Genomic DNA, 17,152 nt, shown 5'->3' on the forward strand with positions numbered 1-17,152 from the left:
CTGCTCCCATGCCACTTGATAGCCTGTGTGCCTGAATGCCCACCCCATTTCTCTCTGCATCTGTATTTTGTCAGCCTGACTCAATTCTCTCTCTCTCTGTGTGCAGTGCAGTCAGCAGCGCTGGGGTTCGATGTCTGTGACATCCCCTCACACTTTGTACACTGGGTGCTCACCAGTTGGCATTTTGCCCCTGCCACCACCAAAACACTAAACACACCCTCCTTGCCATCCTGTGTCCATGCCCATCTCAGAGGCCATGCCATGTGGTCTGGGCTCACCCATTCTCAGGCCTCACTGAAATCAAAGCCTCAGGAGCTGCTCTCCTTTGTCCAGGCCCTGCTCTGCCGCTCTCCCTGCAGCCCAGACACCTCTCCATGCCATGGCCACAGCTCCACGTGGCTCAGGGAGCTCTGAGGGGCACCAAACGCTTCCCCAGGCATGGGAACAGCAAGGAGACAGGGCTGGAGCCACAAGTGCCTGCCTTTCCATCAGGGCTGATGCTGCCTGGGTGCTCTGAGGGACAGGGGCTGTGCAGCATGGGAAAGAGCAGCAGCTTTGGGAGAGCAGCCCCCTGTCCCAGGCACGCCTGCCCCACAGGTAGGTGGGTGCTCACGGAGGGAGCAGATGTTCAGGAGATCAAAGGGGCTGCTCTGCTCCTGCATCCTCCCTTCACGTGTGTGCACACACCCCCTGTGCCTCCCAAGAGACTCCTCATGCTCTCTACCTTCCCTCCAAGATATTTCCCTTCCCTTCCTTTGTTTGCTTTCCAAACCCCCGTTTCTCCTTCGGCACTCCCAGCAGGGGAAGGCACCCTTTGCTCCCACTAACCACATCCAGCCTCACGGGTTTTCTCCCTGCTGCCCTGCCTCTGGCACTTGGTGCTGCTTGGCTGGGAGGCACAGGGACCTCCTGTCACCCAGGGGGGCTCTGCAGCACCCCTGAACCCCCTACCCACCATGCCCACCATGGCTGGGAGGAGCTGAGGGCTGCCAGCTTCCCACAGTGACCAGGAAACCCTCTGGATATGTCTGCCTTTGTTCTCTGCAAGTGCCTGCAGCTCTCTTGTCCCCTCATAGTCCTGGGGGAGTCCCTCAGCCTCTGCTGAAGCCCTGAGACCCCTGTGGATGCACCAGGTGTGATACAACACCTCTAGCACAGGGTGAGAATGCTTTTCATGCTTTTCACCAGCACAGAAAGCCTTTTTGGTACATCACAGGTCTCCAAAGTGAGCTGCATGCAAACAAAACACTGTTGGGGTGCAAGAGGAGAATACAGTTTACACTATTAATAAATAGAACATATTAATTTCATATTAATATAATCCTTTTTAAATGTATAGTTTTGTTATGCTTTATAATATAATTTGTACAGTAGTACCTGCATATAATTTATATAAATTATATATATAATTAATGAGAAATATATATTTATATTTATATTTATAAAATATTTATATTTATATTACATTAATTATATATTTATATATAAATATATAAAATTGATATGTATAAATGATATATATATATATAATTATACATGTAATTTATTTGGGGCAGATGCCCCTAGGATATGTTTTTTACTTTTACTAATATGGGTGCACAATCAAAAGGGCTGGCTTAAATTACCAACTAAAGGGTAATTTAAAAGGGAAATCAAAGCAAAAGGTGAAACCTGAATGCCAGAAACTCAGCAGCACGGACACCTCTTTATGGAGATAAAAGTAGCCAAGCTTTGGTGAGCTCCAAGGTTTTGCTCCAAGGTTTTGTTCCAAGGGTTTGCCTCTCTCCTTTTTTTCCCCCTAGCACAACACAGCCAGAGACCTTCCAGTCACTACATGTAGTGGTGCTCCACAAAAATGGGAAACACAGGATGGAAAATGAATGGTTAGCACAGAGCAATAAAACCATTCAGATGCAGGGAGATATGGTAGCAATGTATTAAATGGGGAACAGAAAAAAAGCCAGATGGTTGATCCAATTTACTTTACAACTCCAGATGACTTCACAAAGAGGTCACTTGGTGAAACTGAAAGGCAAATGCTTCAGCTTGGATGAAAGCAAACAGCTCATGCCTGCCAACATAACATGGAGGAGACCAGGAACGTCCTGCAGCAGAACAGCACTGACAGATCTGGAGAAGGAACATTTTCAAAGGTTTTTAATAGGTTATCACCTTTAGCCTGCATTGCAGCTGCAGCCACTGTTATGCTGGGATTAACACTTCAAATGCCAGGATTTACAGCATGAGTGATGAACTGTTCATACTCCTCATCAAGAGCTCACAGAACAGCAGCACTTCCTGCCACACAGAGGTGGGATGTGGATGTCTTCAGTGCTAAAATCCTCATATGCTCATTCCTGAAGTCCAGAAATTCACCATTCCTATCCCACAGAGCCCAGCAGTGGTGGCAAGGACACCAGGCAGGTCACCCAGGCAGCAGGTGAAGGGAGCCTCACAATTCCTGGTGTCCCTGCCCTGGCTACAAACAATTCAAAGGGCTCGGAATTGAGAGCAGCATGGAACTGTCTGTGCTTGAACTGCTTTATTTCTCGTGCATGAGAGGAAAACAATAATAATTCAGTTTTTTAGACATTATTAATTTTCTTGTGCTGCCATGCAAACACTGCTTTGGGATGAACTTCTAGCTGGAAGGGAGGCTCCCCTCTCCTTCTGCAGCCCTCTGAGAGGAAGCACCAGCCTTTCTCCAGAAGATGTTCCAAAAAGATTTTGTCTGTAGCCAGCTGAGTAAAAGTGGCCTTTGCTGGGAAGAGTTACCGTGGCACTGCAGGCAATGGATGAAAGAAGTTTTGCAAAAGGTACCTGCCCCTCTCACTACCAGGAATACTTCAAGGCGTCCCTTTCTCCCTTATTGTGCTCAGTGCTCCAGCTAGGACAGCTGTTCCCCTCTCCTGCCCACTCCCAGCCCCTGTATTTGGGATCTGCAGCCACAGAACAGCCCCAAGGTTTGCACTGGGGTGGGGTTTGTGCATCACTTGGTATTCAGGCAGTGCACACGTGGGCCAGGGGCTGACAGGGAAAAGGAGCTGAGCTCCTGCAAACCCTCTTGGACACAGGAAGGAAAAACAGCCTCTAGAAATGCTGGGGGACCACCCCTGATATTTTCTTTGCAGTCTCTCCCAACAGATCAGCCTTGAACTACCTAAAATAACGTGGTAGCCTTGATTTCCACAGCTTTTGATTCCCAGCATGTACCAAGGGCTGGGAAATGACATTTTTGGCACATTGTCAGGAAGATTTTAACCCCAGAATGCTCCTGTACAGATGTTTTTCTTGCTTTCTCTAAAGCAAAGCCAAAGGAACAGTATGGGATGCTCTGAATGAGATGCCTAGGAAGACAGATTTGGGGTTTCCCAGCCAGCTCTACTTTGGCTGAGAGCAGCAGGAACATCCCAGCCCTGGAAGGGCCTTCTTGTCACGGCCTGTTCCCTGCAAACATGTTTGAGAGGCAGGATGGGGCCCCCACCTGCCTCTCTGAGCTGCCTCTATCAAACAGCACACCCAGCCAAACCACACTCAGGTCTGTCTGGGCTCTTGCTTAGGGCTAAACACCTTGTGCCAAGCTGCTTCCCTGCACTATCAAGCCTTTGCTCTCCAGAGTAACAGCTCAGAGTTCACTTAACTAAAGAAGTTTTTTTGCTTTGAATTTTCCCCTGGGGTGGTTCACTTTTTTCCCCCAATTTTTCTTTTCCTCCTTCATGCACTTTCTCTGGAAATAAATAAATGGGTAATTTTCTTTTAACCTCCCCAGCTATTTCAGGCACAGGCTGAAATGTGTGTCCATGGAGGTGGCCCCAGCCTGTGTGTGCTATTTGGCTGTGTAAGGGATGAGTTTACACTTTCCTATTTTCCAGGAGATGCATATTCTGCCTGCTAACATCAGCAGGTCAGGACAGGGGCATGCAACAAGCAAGGTACCACCCTTCTGCCAGCTTCTGCATGTTTTCTTCCAGGCTTTCCTCTTCTGGACACTTGCATGCCCTTCCAGGCATCATTCATACAGCCTGATTAAAGTTAATACACCTAGGTGTGAAAACTACCTTCTAAAACAGGGTTTTGAGTCAGATGTGCAGGAACATTTCAAGTCCTCTGGTGACTACCTAAGTGCCAAGCCTGCTCTTAAACTTTCCACTGCCAGCTCTGCAGAACAAGTGCAATATTATCCATTTCCCCAAGTCCTTTTCCATTAGGCTGAACCATCTCACTGTTAACCTGCAGTGCTTGCCTCTCCCATCACAACTTCACAGAGCGTTTTTTCCTCATTTAATGCCTCCTTTGTTCCCTGTATTTGTCCACTTTCCTAAGGTGCTGATGTGGCTTAGGGTTTGTTTAATGTGCCCAACTGGAATATTATGCATGCTTATACAAAGATGAATAAAGATCAATATTCTCATTGATTTGCCCTGGGTCATCAGGCTACTTCCAGCAGTACAGCTCACCTTACAAAACTGTGCTGCAACGATGCTGCAGGAGGAGTTCTGAGATGGTCCTCAAGTGCTGCTTTTGTTTCACATTTGACTTGCAAAAATCTGTGTACAAACACTGAAGGGAGTTTGGATGAAGACATAACAGGGTTGCTAACTGCACTAGGTACACCTGGATGGGATATCCCATTTTCCTCTGCATCTCTAAAAACCTTGGTGACAGTTCCTCTTACCTGGAATAAAGGACCAGGATGTTCCAGATAATGCCTCAGTCAGCTTGGGGGGAGCTATAGGGGGTACAAACTCCCCAGTCCTGGACTTCAGCTGTGAGGTACATAAATCTGAGACCCTTCCTTAATGACCTGCTTTGAATCACTGCTGACACTGACTAACACTGAACACATTCCTGAGGACACCAATTTTTGAATCCAAGTGCAACAAGTTTCTTCCTCTTTCCTGAGAAGGAAGATACAAAACTAACAGAGAAAAGTAAAAAGTAAATAACTCTAACATCTTCCAGTGTGAGAATCACAGTCAAACTCGTATCTAGTTACTATTTTGCTTTTCAAAAGTATGCAAGACCTGGGTTTGTGAAGCTCTTGCTACCTTCATGAAAGAAAGAGACCATCAGATCCTGCACAAACAGCCGCATTTTGTCACAGACAAGCATCTGCAGATAGCTCACTCATGAGCTGGATGAAACCATCAGAAAGGACCAAAACACCTCTGTATCACAAAGTACTCTTTGAAACAAGAAACAGCACAGCCAAGCATGCACATGCAAAGGCTTATCCTTCACTACATGAGCGTCACAAAGCCAGAGCCCAGCGCTCAGTCAGGAAGCTGGACCAGCAACTGTGACAAAAAGCTGTAACAGGTATCCAAAATCTAGAAAGAGGGGGACTTCAATCCAGACACACCTATTGCCCAGCACAGAAATGTGCTGAAAAGCAAATGAAGAAATAAATACCATAACCATCTATGGAAAACAAGAGCTGGCACCTAAATGCAGCAGCAAAGAGCAGTAAAACAAAAAAAACCCAACCTTGCAAAGTAATCTTATTTCCTAAGAGCAAATTTAAAGCATTTCTTCCAGAAACAGATTAAATAAGCTTGGTATCAGGATTTCCTGATACCAAGCTTATTTAGGAATAAGGACAAATGAGGAATGAGACAATAAAAGGCTTATCTGGCATTTAGAGTCTACTTTACATGAGGGCACACACAGTAGAGCCTCAGGTTAAAAACACTGCATAAAACCAGTGCTGCTGCAGTTTGGCAAATGCCCTTCATGGCACAATGTAAAATTCCTACTGCTCCTGGTTCACTGCAATCCTTAGAGAAGATTATTTCAAAACATATTTAAGTTGTAATTCATCAGCTTCTATTTTCCATGGAAGAAATCTCAGAATTGAGCATTAAGAAGAGTCAGGGTACAGTTTGGATCAGAAGCAACAACCTTGTGATGGGAAATGGATTGTGTTTGCTTTATCTAAGCAGCACAGTTGTGTTACTGTAGCTCTCTCCTGTGACAGAAGATAGAGGGAACAGAACTACTGACCCATTTTTCAGGGAGAATGATGCTCCAGAATCCTGGAGTCCTACTCAAAAGCCTTGCCTGCAATCCAACATTATTCTTGCAAATATTCTTGGCCCTGCTCCTTGCTCTTGAATTCCAGCTTCACAGAAGAGCTCATACACAGAGCTCAGGTAGAAGGTCCTTGCACAAACAATCCCACTTTCCAAAGGCTGCCAATACCCCAGAGAGAAGTGACAAGGAACTCCATACACACACGCATTTTTATTTTAATAAATAGAGTATTACAGGCTCAGGCTTTTTTTTTTTTAATCACATATACAGAACAGGAAATGCCTGACCAAGTAACATGAATTAAACTACCAACCTTGGGAAGGAATACATGCCCTTTAGAACACTGAAGACCATAACTGAAAGGGGATTTGACATCAGCAGCACAGTAATTTACTTCACAGATCAGATAACTTGAGAGAGACAAGGCCAAAGCAAAGAGAGTGACCCTAAATGCACCACTTGTCTTTAGAGTCACAACAGTGTGAGGAAAACCAAGAGCCCAAGTGCCTCCATTTCCTAGTGCCACTTCTGGATGAATATGTATGTCTTCACATCCTTAGAGCAATACATTCTAACCACAAGTAGAGAGGCTAAGCACAGCAGGTATGCAAAATTATTCGATTGAAGAACAGATACTGGATGACACAGTAATGTTAAATTTCAAGATTTTAAATTAGCAGATGCTTTTGCATCCCCTTCAGTATGGCAGTGGAACAGATCCCACCTTCTCTCATAGAGCTTTAGTCCAAAAACTTCCTGTTGGCATTAGCACCAAAGAGAGCCACTCTGATTTCTGGCATCATCTGAAGAGAAAGAACACATCAGTTATGTGAAATGGGCAATAAAACTGCTGCAGGTTCTTCCGCAGGCACTCTGGGATACTTAGGTTGGCTTCAAAATTAACAAGTCAGTTCAGCTGAGCTTGCTGAAGTCTTTCCCTGATCACACATTGCCTGCTATTCTGTACACTGAAAGCACTGCCTGTACTGCAGCACATGAAAGAGATGCCAGAGCTAGAGTTTTCTGCACTTGGGTGTGATAGGTCTCAGCCAAAGTTTGTACTCAAGCTAGCTTCAGTAATTCAAGTTAGCCTCAGCATTTCAGCATCTTGATTGCAGTGCAGTCATTAACTAAGACTTTCAGTATCATAATTTATAGAGTTTTATGCTTAAACTTAATTCAAAAGGAATCATGTTCTTTTGCTGCACAAACAACAGGTAATTTGCTTCTTTACATTCAAAAATAACTTCCTACTGGTCATTCCCAATGAAATCTGATGCCATGCACTATTGTGACACTTTGGAAACACAAGGATTTCATTACAAGAACAAACTAGTTAATTGTATTTTTTTTACCCAGGTTGTTGGAGAAACTCACCTGCTGGGCTACAAGGTCCAGCCGACTTTCCAGGGTATTGGAAACTTTAATTTTGCCATCACCGTTGTAGATTTCAACACCACCAGCACTAAAGATGGACAACAAAAAAAGAAATAATTCAGTGAAATCCATGGATCAGGATCAGAATGTGGCAAACCTATCCCAAATCAGCATTTATAGACAAGTCAGATACATGGCTAACATTTATTTTTAAAAAAAAATAACCTTTTTGATCATGTTTTAATAGGAATAAGCACAAAGATCCAGAGAAGCAGCAGCACAAAGGATCTCGGAGTTATTAGGGACCACATCTATGTGCAAGGACCCTCATCAGTATGTTTTAAATGGAAGTGGAGCTTTGCAATTTGTCCCTTCAAAACAGCTTCTGACTCTGTGTTATTAAGAGAGTGTCACATTTTGGGAAGGGAGGAAAGGAGGTAGAACTGCTGTTTGCTGGCCCACAGATAAAGATGGCAGAATACACAGCTTTGTCTATGGTACCTCTATGATACCATATGGAAACAGAGCCCTGCAGACAGAACAGACATAAACCCATCAAGTGATTGTCCTGCAGCACTTCATGACTCAGTTTGCTTCATCTTGAGACAGAAAGCATGGCTACATCCATCTTCTCTCTCCTTAAAAGACCAGTGGTTCAGTTCCTATGCACAGTGATTTCCTGCTCCAGTACTGTGAATCAGGCTGGAGATTGCACAAAACTTTTCCTCACATTTTTGGTGGGGACAGTGCTTGTCTGGAGAAAACTGCAGAGTGTGTGTCTGAAAAACTCAAAGAAGTGCCAGGTACACAAGAACAGCAGCAGCCACTCTGAGGACATTCCACACTTAACTTTCTGACACTAACGTGAGCTGTGGCTTGAAAAGTTGCATTAAGTTAGTGCCCTGTACAAAACAATCCCATTTTCCTTACATATCTTCTGGCAGGAAGCTGTCTTGGTCAATATGAACGTCCACATCCCTTTTTATGGCATTTTTGTAGATGGGAATGCTCTTGTGTACAGCAGTCTAGGACACAAGATAAACTTCCAGTTAGCATGGACAAATGCCACTGCAGCAGATGGGTTTGATCATTCAATCACTTGTAGTAATAGAAAAAGGTATTGAGGCCTCTTTTTTTATTTTTAATTAAGCAAATGCATTTCAGTTTGGCTCTTCAGCCAAACCCAGTTATTATTCTTAATACTGTAGCCAGGTCTAAAGTTTCCAAGGTAAGATCCAAGCAGGGAAATGACTCCCAACTTTGGAAGCACACTGTAGCTGCAACAGAAGTGCAACAAGCAAAGTGCATAGCACACAGAGAGGGGGATCTGAGCAGCAAATCCAGCAGGGCACTGTCAAAATATTGCAGGTGTCTCACCTTAACCATGGGGAGATCCTGCTTCCTGCACCGAACAACTAATCTGGGCTCAAGCAGCTGGTAGAACCCCTGCAAGGAATAACCATTATAACCATTTCAGTTTCAGGAAATCAATTGTTTCTTTGTCACAATTATTTACCCCCAAGAAAGGAAACCTGATCAATTTGAAACCCAAGTCCCAGCAATATCAGCCTCATTTATTTAGATTTTTGCCCAGAGTTCACCTCACACAGCCATTCTGGAAGGACAACACCAATGTTTGGGGAAGAGCCCAAATATGGATGATGCTTTTGGAACTCAAGTGCAACTAAACATAGGGAATCTCAGGACTGTGATGCCCAGTTCCAGTCTGAAGGAACCTACAATGATCATCTGGTCCAGCTGTGAGCACAGATCCCTCACTGGATCTAACATAAGGAGCCAAGAGAAGTGTGGCCAATTTGCAAGAACAAGAAAGGGGTTTTTTTTGATGTACAGCAAGACCAGACCTGAGTGTGAGAAAGAAACAACACCCAGTTGGAGGCACAAGCTGGCAGGAGGCACTACTGAGAAAACTCTGCCATCAAGTGTGACAGGAGAGCTCGTGATGGCTCCTGGGAGCTCCCAGCAACAGGACCAGTCCGTGCCAGAAGGTGGCACCAGAGCCCACAGCACTGACCCGGCCAAGGCTCACTGGACTCTCATGTGTTCATTTCTGGGGCTTGAGGGGGTTCTTCTAGGCAAGCAAAGCTCTGGGTGCTGCTTTCTGTGCCTGCTTCTGTCACAGGCTCATTCCATACTACAGTAAATTTGTCAAGGCTTATTAAGTCTCAGATGCTGAAAAGGTTTTCGACAGGTATTGACTGATTTGTGGGCTTGGAGGAGCAGCCTCTGACAAAGGAGCACTTGATCCAAATCATCACTACAGAGCTTCATGTGTGCACCCTAAAATGAGTGTGTGCAATGGACCTGCTGCTGGTGTCCCAGGTTCTACACCTCAAAGTAAGCCACAGCCTTGTCTGCTCAGAACCCAAGACTCAAAGATACTGAAGCGATGTTTGAAACTCAGGGATCACTCAGATCAGCATTTGATCCAGACTCTAATACAACTGGAACTTTCAGAGGGCTATTTCTCACAAAAGAAACCTAGGGGGCTAGGGCAGCAATGATCCATTTTTTACAATTTGAATATTTACCTGTAGAACTAGTCCATCCAGCAGTGTCTGGTACCTGGCAGAATCTTTCACCACCTTGGCAAGTCTCTGCTTGGCCTCATTCAGCAAATCCTACATTCAGAAGAAATCAGATCAGCAGAGCCCATCTGTTTGGCATTTGGTTTCATGCCTACCAACTTTCTGTACTTCTATTATAGCTCTCACACCCTGCCAACACGTAAATGTACACTCCAGCTGGTGTTCATCCAAGCTAGACCTCCATCTCTGTGCATGGCACACCATCCCTGCCCAACACTCCCTTCCTCCTGCCCTGGGCTGACCTCATTACAACCTGACAATAATTCTTGCTGTGTGAAAAAGGGAGAGCTCAGGATAAAAGAATGGTACTTAAAATGCTAGCTTAGATAAATTAAATATGTAGCAAATAATTGCTTCATGTAAAATAATACAGTTGTCCAAATAAATTTTTTTCAGCTTTATGGTCAAGCAAAGAAATCCAATCTATTTTTCTATCAATTAATATTCAGGTTAGGTATTCTTTAATTGTAAGTAAATGCAAAGAGAGAGCTTATTTTTAATTTGAAGTAGCTCTCTTGATTATCTTTACTCAGCAAATCAGCATAGGATGTGATTGAATTTTAAAGAAATTTTTAAAGAGTCAACTCAAAGTTCCTAAAACTGAACCATCAGAAATGCTCCAGATAAAGAAACTCTCTCCTGTCCTACCTCATGGTGTTTAGAAAAAGAATGCACAGAAACACAATCAGTATGAAGATATAAAACTATCACACTTCACCACCATGGTCAAACCCAGTTACTCTGTCCTCCCTAGGGAAACATTGCATTTCTGCCACTGCTCATCTCATGAAAGAAGCCAAAGATCTGATAAGGACAGAAAGAGTGAGCAGCATGTGACTTTAAATGTCTTAAAATGAGGAAGACTGTTTAGAATTACTCAGAAGCATGAGGTTGAGTCAGCAGATAAATGAGGAAGAGATTACCCAGCAGAGACCAACACAACAGAGTTAGCCCTTGAGCAATCCACCTTCCTCCTCTCTGGAAATACAATCTAAAGTTTGAAACTCATTTTAAAGAATCAATAAACCGGTGATTTTCTTCTGCTAACTCTTCTTTTTCATGGTAGCATCAACCTGAACATTTATCCCATCTCAAGCTTTTCCAGCAGCTCAACAGCCCCATCTAGCAGAACGTGGAACAGCCAAACTATCCCTGAGGTGGGAGAGCACAGCAAAGCTGCTCAGTGAGCAGGATGGGGACACACTGCCCATGGTGAGAGATAAACACAGGAAACACAAACTAGCCTGAATGCTCCCTGCTCTGATGAATGATTACTCTGTGTCAACACAGAACAAGAAGCAAAACTTTTCATGGCCTATGGGCCATTGAAGGACACAAAACCTCCCAGTTAGTGGTGTTTTCAGCCTCCTTGCTTATGCCATGCTGGGTTTTTTATATAAACACTACTTCAGGCAAACAGGATTTCAAAGTTCTACCAACTGTGCAAGAGAGAGTTGCTGCTCTTGAAAGAAACAAGCCACTGTGCAAATGACAGATACAACACTGCCTGCAATGCTCCTGGCAGACCAATGCACTTCCCTAAAACAGCAGGTAATGGAAACTGTGAAAATAGGGAGATAGCAAAGCTGGATTAAATCCTCAAGGCCCTTTCAGAGCAGCTTGGAAAGCCCTTTTTGTATGTTGAAGCAAACATCACTCAATCAAAAATCCTATTTTCTGGAGAGAACAGTTCCATTTCCTAACTTATGGCAGAAATAGAGACTGTGTGTCTGCTTCAGAGATACTCACTGCAATAAGGTCATCCCTTGCCTTGAGGACCTTCAGCCTTGCTTGATTCATCAGGTTGGACATCTGGCTGCAAGTTGCATGATAAAGTTGGATCAATCCATCAGTCTTTGACAGAAGAACTGTAACATTTGCATTTAAAGGTAACAATTCTACAACACTTAAAGCCAAGGTCTGTTCACCTGCCTGAATCTGTTTCTGGACTTGCACAAAAGATTAAACTGCAGAAGCCCCTTCTTGGTGAAGACCCAGGCAAACTAAACCCAACATGATCATTTATCCCAGGGTAACAGAGCAGGGTAGAGTTTTAGATGTTAACTACAAAAAGAAATGTGAAGGATTCTTTTATCACACTGTTATACCATTGTAGCTCAGTTTTGATCATTTGTCCCCAGAAAAAAAAACAGGAACTCATAATTAGAACTAAATATGTTGTCTACAATTTGAGTGCTTGCAGGGCCAGAAGAATTTTGTATAAAATTAACAACAAAATGCAGGCTCAGGCTCTGAGGTCAGCTGTCTAGCCCAAGTAACTCACATTTTCTTTTGCTGTTCAATTTGCTTCTCCTTCTTTTCATAATACTCCATGATTTTCAGCCTCTGTGTCTGAACAAGGCGACCCTTCTCAATGTTGAATTCTTCTTCTGCCTACAGTAAAAATTAAAGAACTGAAGTGGAAATTGATTCCTTGGGCTGAAAAAAACAGAACCAAAATGTAACAGAGCACATTCACACACAGGATAGGATGATACAATCTATGGTTCCATATAAAAACCCTTCACCTCTTTAAGTAATTCTTACACAAGGAGGGTGACAGCACAGCTTTTAATTTTTTTTTTTTTGTAAAGCCTCACTAGACAAAATGTAAAAACATGTGGATAATTGTCCTATCTGAGAATCCAATCTCAACTTCTGAATTCTGTTTGCAAATGTTCAGGAATACAAGCTTTAGTACTGATTAAATATTTATGTAAACCCAAATGTTTAAGGGAGATTAAATATTATCAGCAACATGTATGCTGAGTCCAATACCAACAAGGCATTTCCCTGGTGGTGTAGTGCAGATTGCTGGGGCTGAAAGGCACCATTAATCCTTCTTCAGTAAACATCTATACTCTAACATCAGGTTAATATTAAACCCAGTCTCTTGTGGCTTAACCTAAGTGAAGCATTCAGCAAGTAATTCAACTCCTGCCTTAAATACTAATTTAGTGGGGGAAGGTGTCCTACTCAATCCAGTTTAGTCACATTTCCTGTCAGCTCTCCTGATTGCTCAAAAAGAGGTTGAATGTTGATATGAATATATTTATATCCAAGAACCACCAAAACATTGACCAAAACCAGCTCTGAGTCATTTTCATTTGTCAAAAACTAAGGAATGCTATCTTTGGTACATTTTTGCTATGTAGTAACTAAACAGAAACCAGCTGTAGCTTACAAAGGTTTCTAGTTCTCTCTGACTGCCACTTTCAGAGCAGGATGTGGGAGGCAGTTTTCCTTTTGCACTTACTGACAGTGAACTTCCATTTTTACCTTGGCATCTATTTCTTCAGCCTTTTCATTGGCTTCCTGCTCGATGAAAGCCATCATGTGCTTGATCTGTAACCAGAGAGAGGAAAGAAAATGTTTTCTGTAGGAAAGGACACTGACCAGAGGAAGCAGGTGTATGTATCTACTCATCTGTACAGCCTCCATATCCATTTACTCTTTCATATGATATTGTTTTGCAAGGAAATTACATTGAGCATACACAATGAAGAGCCAGTTAATCTTGACATATATTACAAGAAAACTATTTCCCCCAATAATTCTATATAATGCTGTTTCACTAGCTGCCATTAGGAGAATGCACTTCAGGTATGCAGCCATAAAAACCCCAAAACAAACCAACCAACCCCAAAGAAAATTTGTATAAATGCAAGACCATTTTTGGGTATAAATGTAAAGGCATTTTTGTTCTTCATTAATGAGACCAACTTTTTCACCCCTGGGATTATTAAATAAACCTCCCAGACTTCAAAAATCCTCAGACAGCAAAATGAGTCTGTTTGTTATGACATTTCCATGAAACAAAAAGATTACACAGATGGCATCTGAATGAACCTGGGCCTTCCACAGATGAACAGTGAAGCCAAGCCAAGTGCCACTGACCACTCTGGTCAGATCTGTACAGCCACAAGTTCCTTTGAACACCAGAGACCCTTCTCTTGGGAAACTGTAATGAAGTCTGTAAAAACCTATAATGTCACTTAGGAGGGGCTGGGGAAGGAGACAGCAGCAGCAACACTCCGTGACCCTGACCACATCAAGAATGTCACGTGCTGCTTCAGAGCCCCACAGGAACCAAAAAGTTCTACTTGAAAAGCATTTCTGCAGCCACCCCAAAGCACTACAAAGCCCAGGCCCAGCAGCTGAGAGAGCAGGAAAGCAACCAGACCCAGTTGTGTTCAGCCATCACATGGCTCTCTGTGAGCAGGCCTCAGCTCAGGCTCCCATTTGGGGCAGACTGGAAGGACTCATTCCCAACCAAACTGCAACTGGGATGAGGCACAGACACTTCCATGGCCACATGGAGCAGACCCTAAAACCCACTGACTTTCTGTCTGATTGCACTTAGTGATGAGAGACATTGTGCAGAAAATCCAGTCAGAATAAACTCACACAAAAGACTCTATTTACAGAATCTCATGTTAAAATGAAATGTTTTAAAGAGTTTAGAAAGGTGCCAAGCTGAAAAGTGAGCCAATGTGCAGCATTAAGCCCATAGAGATGAAAAACCAGAAGTGAAGAGACAAATGGAAGATTTTAAACACGTGTTAGCACAGTGGAACAAGTGAACAGTAACATCTACATCCTCAAAATCAAATCAGCAGGTTTGCTTTTAATTTGTGTCTGCAAAGACTTTCAAGTGCTTGTCTACCTACTCTGCCTGTCAGAAAGGACAAGAGAGGCATTTAAAACAAGGATATTATTCTGCTGAATAGCCTATTGTTGAAGAGGACTGGGAACTTAGCAGCAGCAGCAGCCTTTATGTGACTGAGTCACTTCCTCCAGTGTAGTCTGGTTTCTGAATTTTGGACAAGCACTTTTAACAGTTCTGGGTGTTCAGGAAACATCCTCTGTGTAAAGATCAGGAATGAGATGGATGCAAGATAATATGGAATGCACTTCTCCTAGACTGATAAGACTGAACACTGTTACTTCCTTCAAAAGCTCCTGTACTGAAATCCCCTTTTGTTTTTCTAGAAATGAAGAGAGATCCAAAGCGAGATTTTCACATCTATAAATAGGATCAGTTTTAATAACAGTGACAAAAATGTATTTTGAAATGAGAGACTTATTTTAAGGCAGCATTTCCTGCAGAAAGGAGGAAGGGCTTTTCCTGTCAGGAGCAGTGTGATTATCCTTTCCAAGGGAAGTTCTAGATGTTAGATGGGCTTCACAAGTGACCAGATGGAACAATGTATTAAATTCCTTTGACAGAACAACAAAGCAAGTCTGACAGTGGGAAAAGTCTCAATCAGAGATGATTTTCAGAGTGACAATCACTGGAAGTGTGGTGGCAAGGAGAACCTGCTGGGAAGTGATGCCAGACTGATCCACGTGCAGGACTGTGGATCATCATCAGCACTGTCCAGTTAACAGGATCATGCTGGGCCCAGGAGTGCAAAGCACTGACAGGAATGTGCACATGTGGAATGCCATCAGTATTACATGTCTGATACATCACCAGAGCCTGAACTCACCTTTGAAGTTCAGGTCTGGCTGAGCAAGACCACCTTAATGTCAGCTTTATTTTTATTATCTTCATAAAAGAGGCAGGAAAAAAAAACCCAACCAAAACACACGAGCTTTGCAGATAAAAGGAATACAACGTAATGTTACAACTCTCCTTCTGGAGAAAGGCAACCTACCAATTTTACTTGCATTGTGATGCTGCCTTGCCAAGAGACTATGTTTACTGAATGAGAAAGTGAGACACAAGTACTTGTGATGCAGAGGACAGAGGGAACTCGCCTGATCTGCTCATCACCTGCAGAAACTCCCCACACCAGTGCTGACTGGATGCCCACGGCCTTTGACACCACACACCAACCCCAACCCAGCTGAAAGCAGTTTGTTTAGCTGAGGGCAGTGTTTACTGTCAACAGGGACAGGGTGCCCTGCCTCTGGAGGAGTGTGCACAGCCAGACTTCAGCGCTGGAAGTTTCCATTGCAAGCCAGCCCCTACTCTGGTGAGCATGTAGAGCTGAGAAGGGCACTCAGGAACAGTGAGCAGCCCACCCACATGCTAAGGTACAGCTAACTGCAGGTAACACAGCTACAAGCCAAAACGAGATGGGAAATCCTTAGGGAACCATGGAATCATTAAGGTTGGAAGAGATCACCCAGTCCAACCATCAACCATAACCTTTAATCCACTAAACCACTTCAGATCCAGACACCTCCAGGGATGCTGACTCCATCACCTCCCTGGGCAACCCATTCCAATGCCCGACCACCCTAACAGTGAAGCATTTTTTTCTAAAATCTGATGTAAATCTCCCCTGTCTCAGGTTAAGGCCACTTTTCCTAGTTCTCCGTTCTGCAGGAAGAAGAAACCGGCCCTCACCTCTCAGCATCCACCGCAGCAGCCTGTAAAAGCACAGTGCTCATCTGAGGCTCTGCCTTTACCCGCCCGGGGTGCAGTTAACCCCGGCAGACAGCACACAGCGTGCTCGGGAACCCTCCGGTCACAGCCTGGCCTAACACGGCCCCAAAACGCCTCAAGGAAGTTCCCTGTGGGGCCCACCCAGCCCGGCAGGGGAAAAATCGCCTTCTTGTCGGGAGACTCATCTATCCAAGCCAGGATCCCTCCCCTCCATTGATCTTCCGCTCCCAGAGCAGCAGGCCCGGTAGGGCAGCACGCCCGGGCCCGGCGCTGCCAGCCCCGCTCCCCCTCAGGGGCTCCGCTCGGGCCGGGCCGCGCGGCCCTACCTGCTTCTGCACGTCCGCATCGCTGAGCGCCATGGCGGCGGTGGCAGGGACGGTGACGGTGACAGTGACGGTGACGGTGACAGTGGCGGTGTCGGGGGCAGCCGCAGGCCCAGCAGACGCGGCCGGTGCCGTCGGTGGCCCCGAGCGGAATCAGATCCGGTTCGGGTCGCGGCCGGGGCGGGGGCGCCACACGCCCCGCCCACCGCGCATCTGGACCAATAGGAACTCGACGAACGAATGATGTCACACCGCCATATATGGTGATGGCGTCATTGTCACTGTCGCTGTCGCCGTCCCTGTGTCATTTGCAGGCTGCTACAGCTGCAGCGGACAGCGCCGAAACGCGGGACGAGCTCCCCTGCCAGCCCCCAAGGCCGCTTTGTGCTGGCAGCAGGGAGAAGCAGAAAGAT

At 44.6% G+C, this 17,152-nt stretch overlaps 1 protein-coding gene across 1 annotated transcript; it reads right to left on the reverse strand.

Moving 5' to 3' along the window:
• Positions 1-6,224: 6,224 nt before the first annotated feature.
• Positions 6,225-16,907, reverse strand: ATP6V1E1 (ATPase H+ transporting V1 subunit E1). The gene is made up of 9 exons (XM_059471948.1): positions 16,743-16,907; positions 13,299-13,364; positions 12,304-12,413; positions 11,769-11,835; positions 9,963-10,052; positions 8,788-8,856; positions 8,341-8,435; positions 7,411-7,498; positions 6,225-6,836 (listed from the first exon to the last, which is right to left on the reverse strand). The coding sequence occupies exons 1-9, from the start codon at positions 16,773-16,775 to the stop codon at positions 6,774-6,776; spliced, it is 681 nt and encodes a 226-aa protein (XP_059327931.1). The 5' UTR covers positions 16,776-16,907; the 3' UTR covers positions 6,225-6,773.
• Positions 16,908-17,152: the final 245 nt, after the last annotated feature.

The sequence above is a fragment of the Ammospiza nelsoni genome, chromosome 5 (genome assembly GCF_027579445.1).
Source record: "Ammospiza nelsoni isolate bAmmNel1 chromosome 5, bAmmNel1.pri, whole genome shotgun sequence".
NCBI classification, from domain to species: Eukaryota; Metazoa; Chordata; class Aves; order Passeriformes; family Passerellidae; genus Ammospiza; species Ammospiza nelsoni.

Bases quoted from the DNA above. Each gene is read 5' to 3' on its own strand.
- ATP6V1E1 (XM_059471948.1), bottom strand. From the start codon at position 16,775: ATGGCGCTCAGCGATGCGGACGTGCAGAAGCAG. The intron at 10,053-11,768 runs GTGAGTATCTCT...TTCTGAATGTAG, and splicing joins CAAGGGATGACCTTATTGCA to GATTTGCTGAATGAGGCCAA. The intron at 7,499-8,340 runs GTAAGGAAAATG...GTCCATCTTTAG, and splicing joins AGCTTCCTGCCAGAAGATAT to TGCTGGTGGTGTTGAAATCT.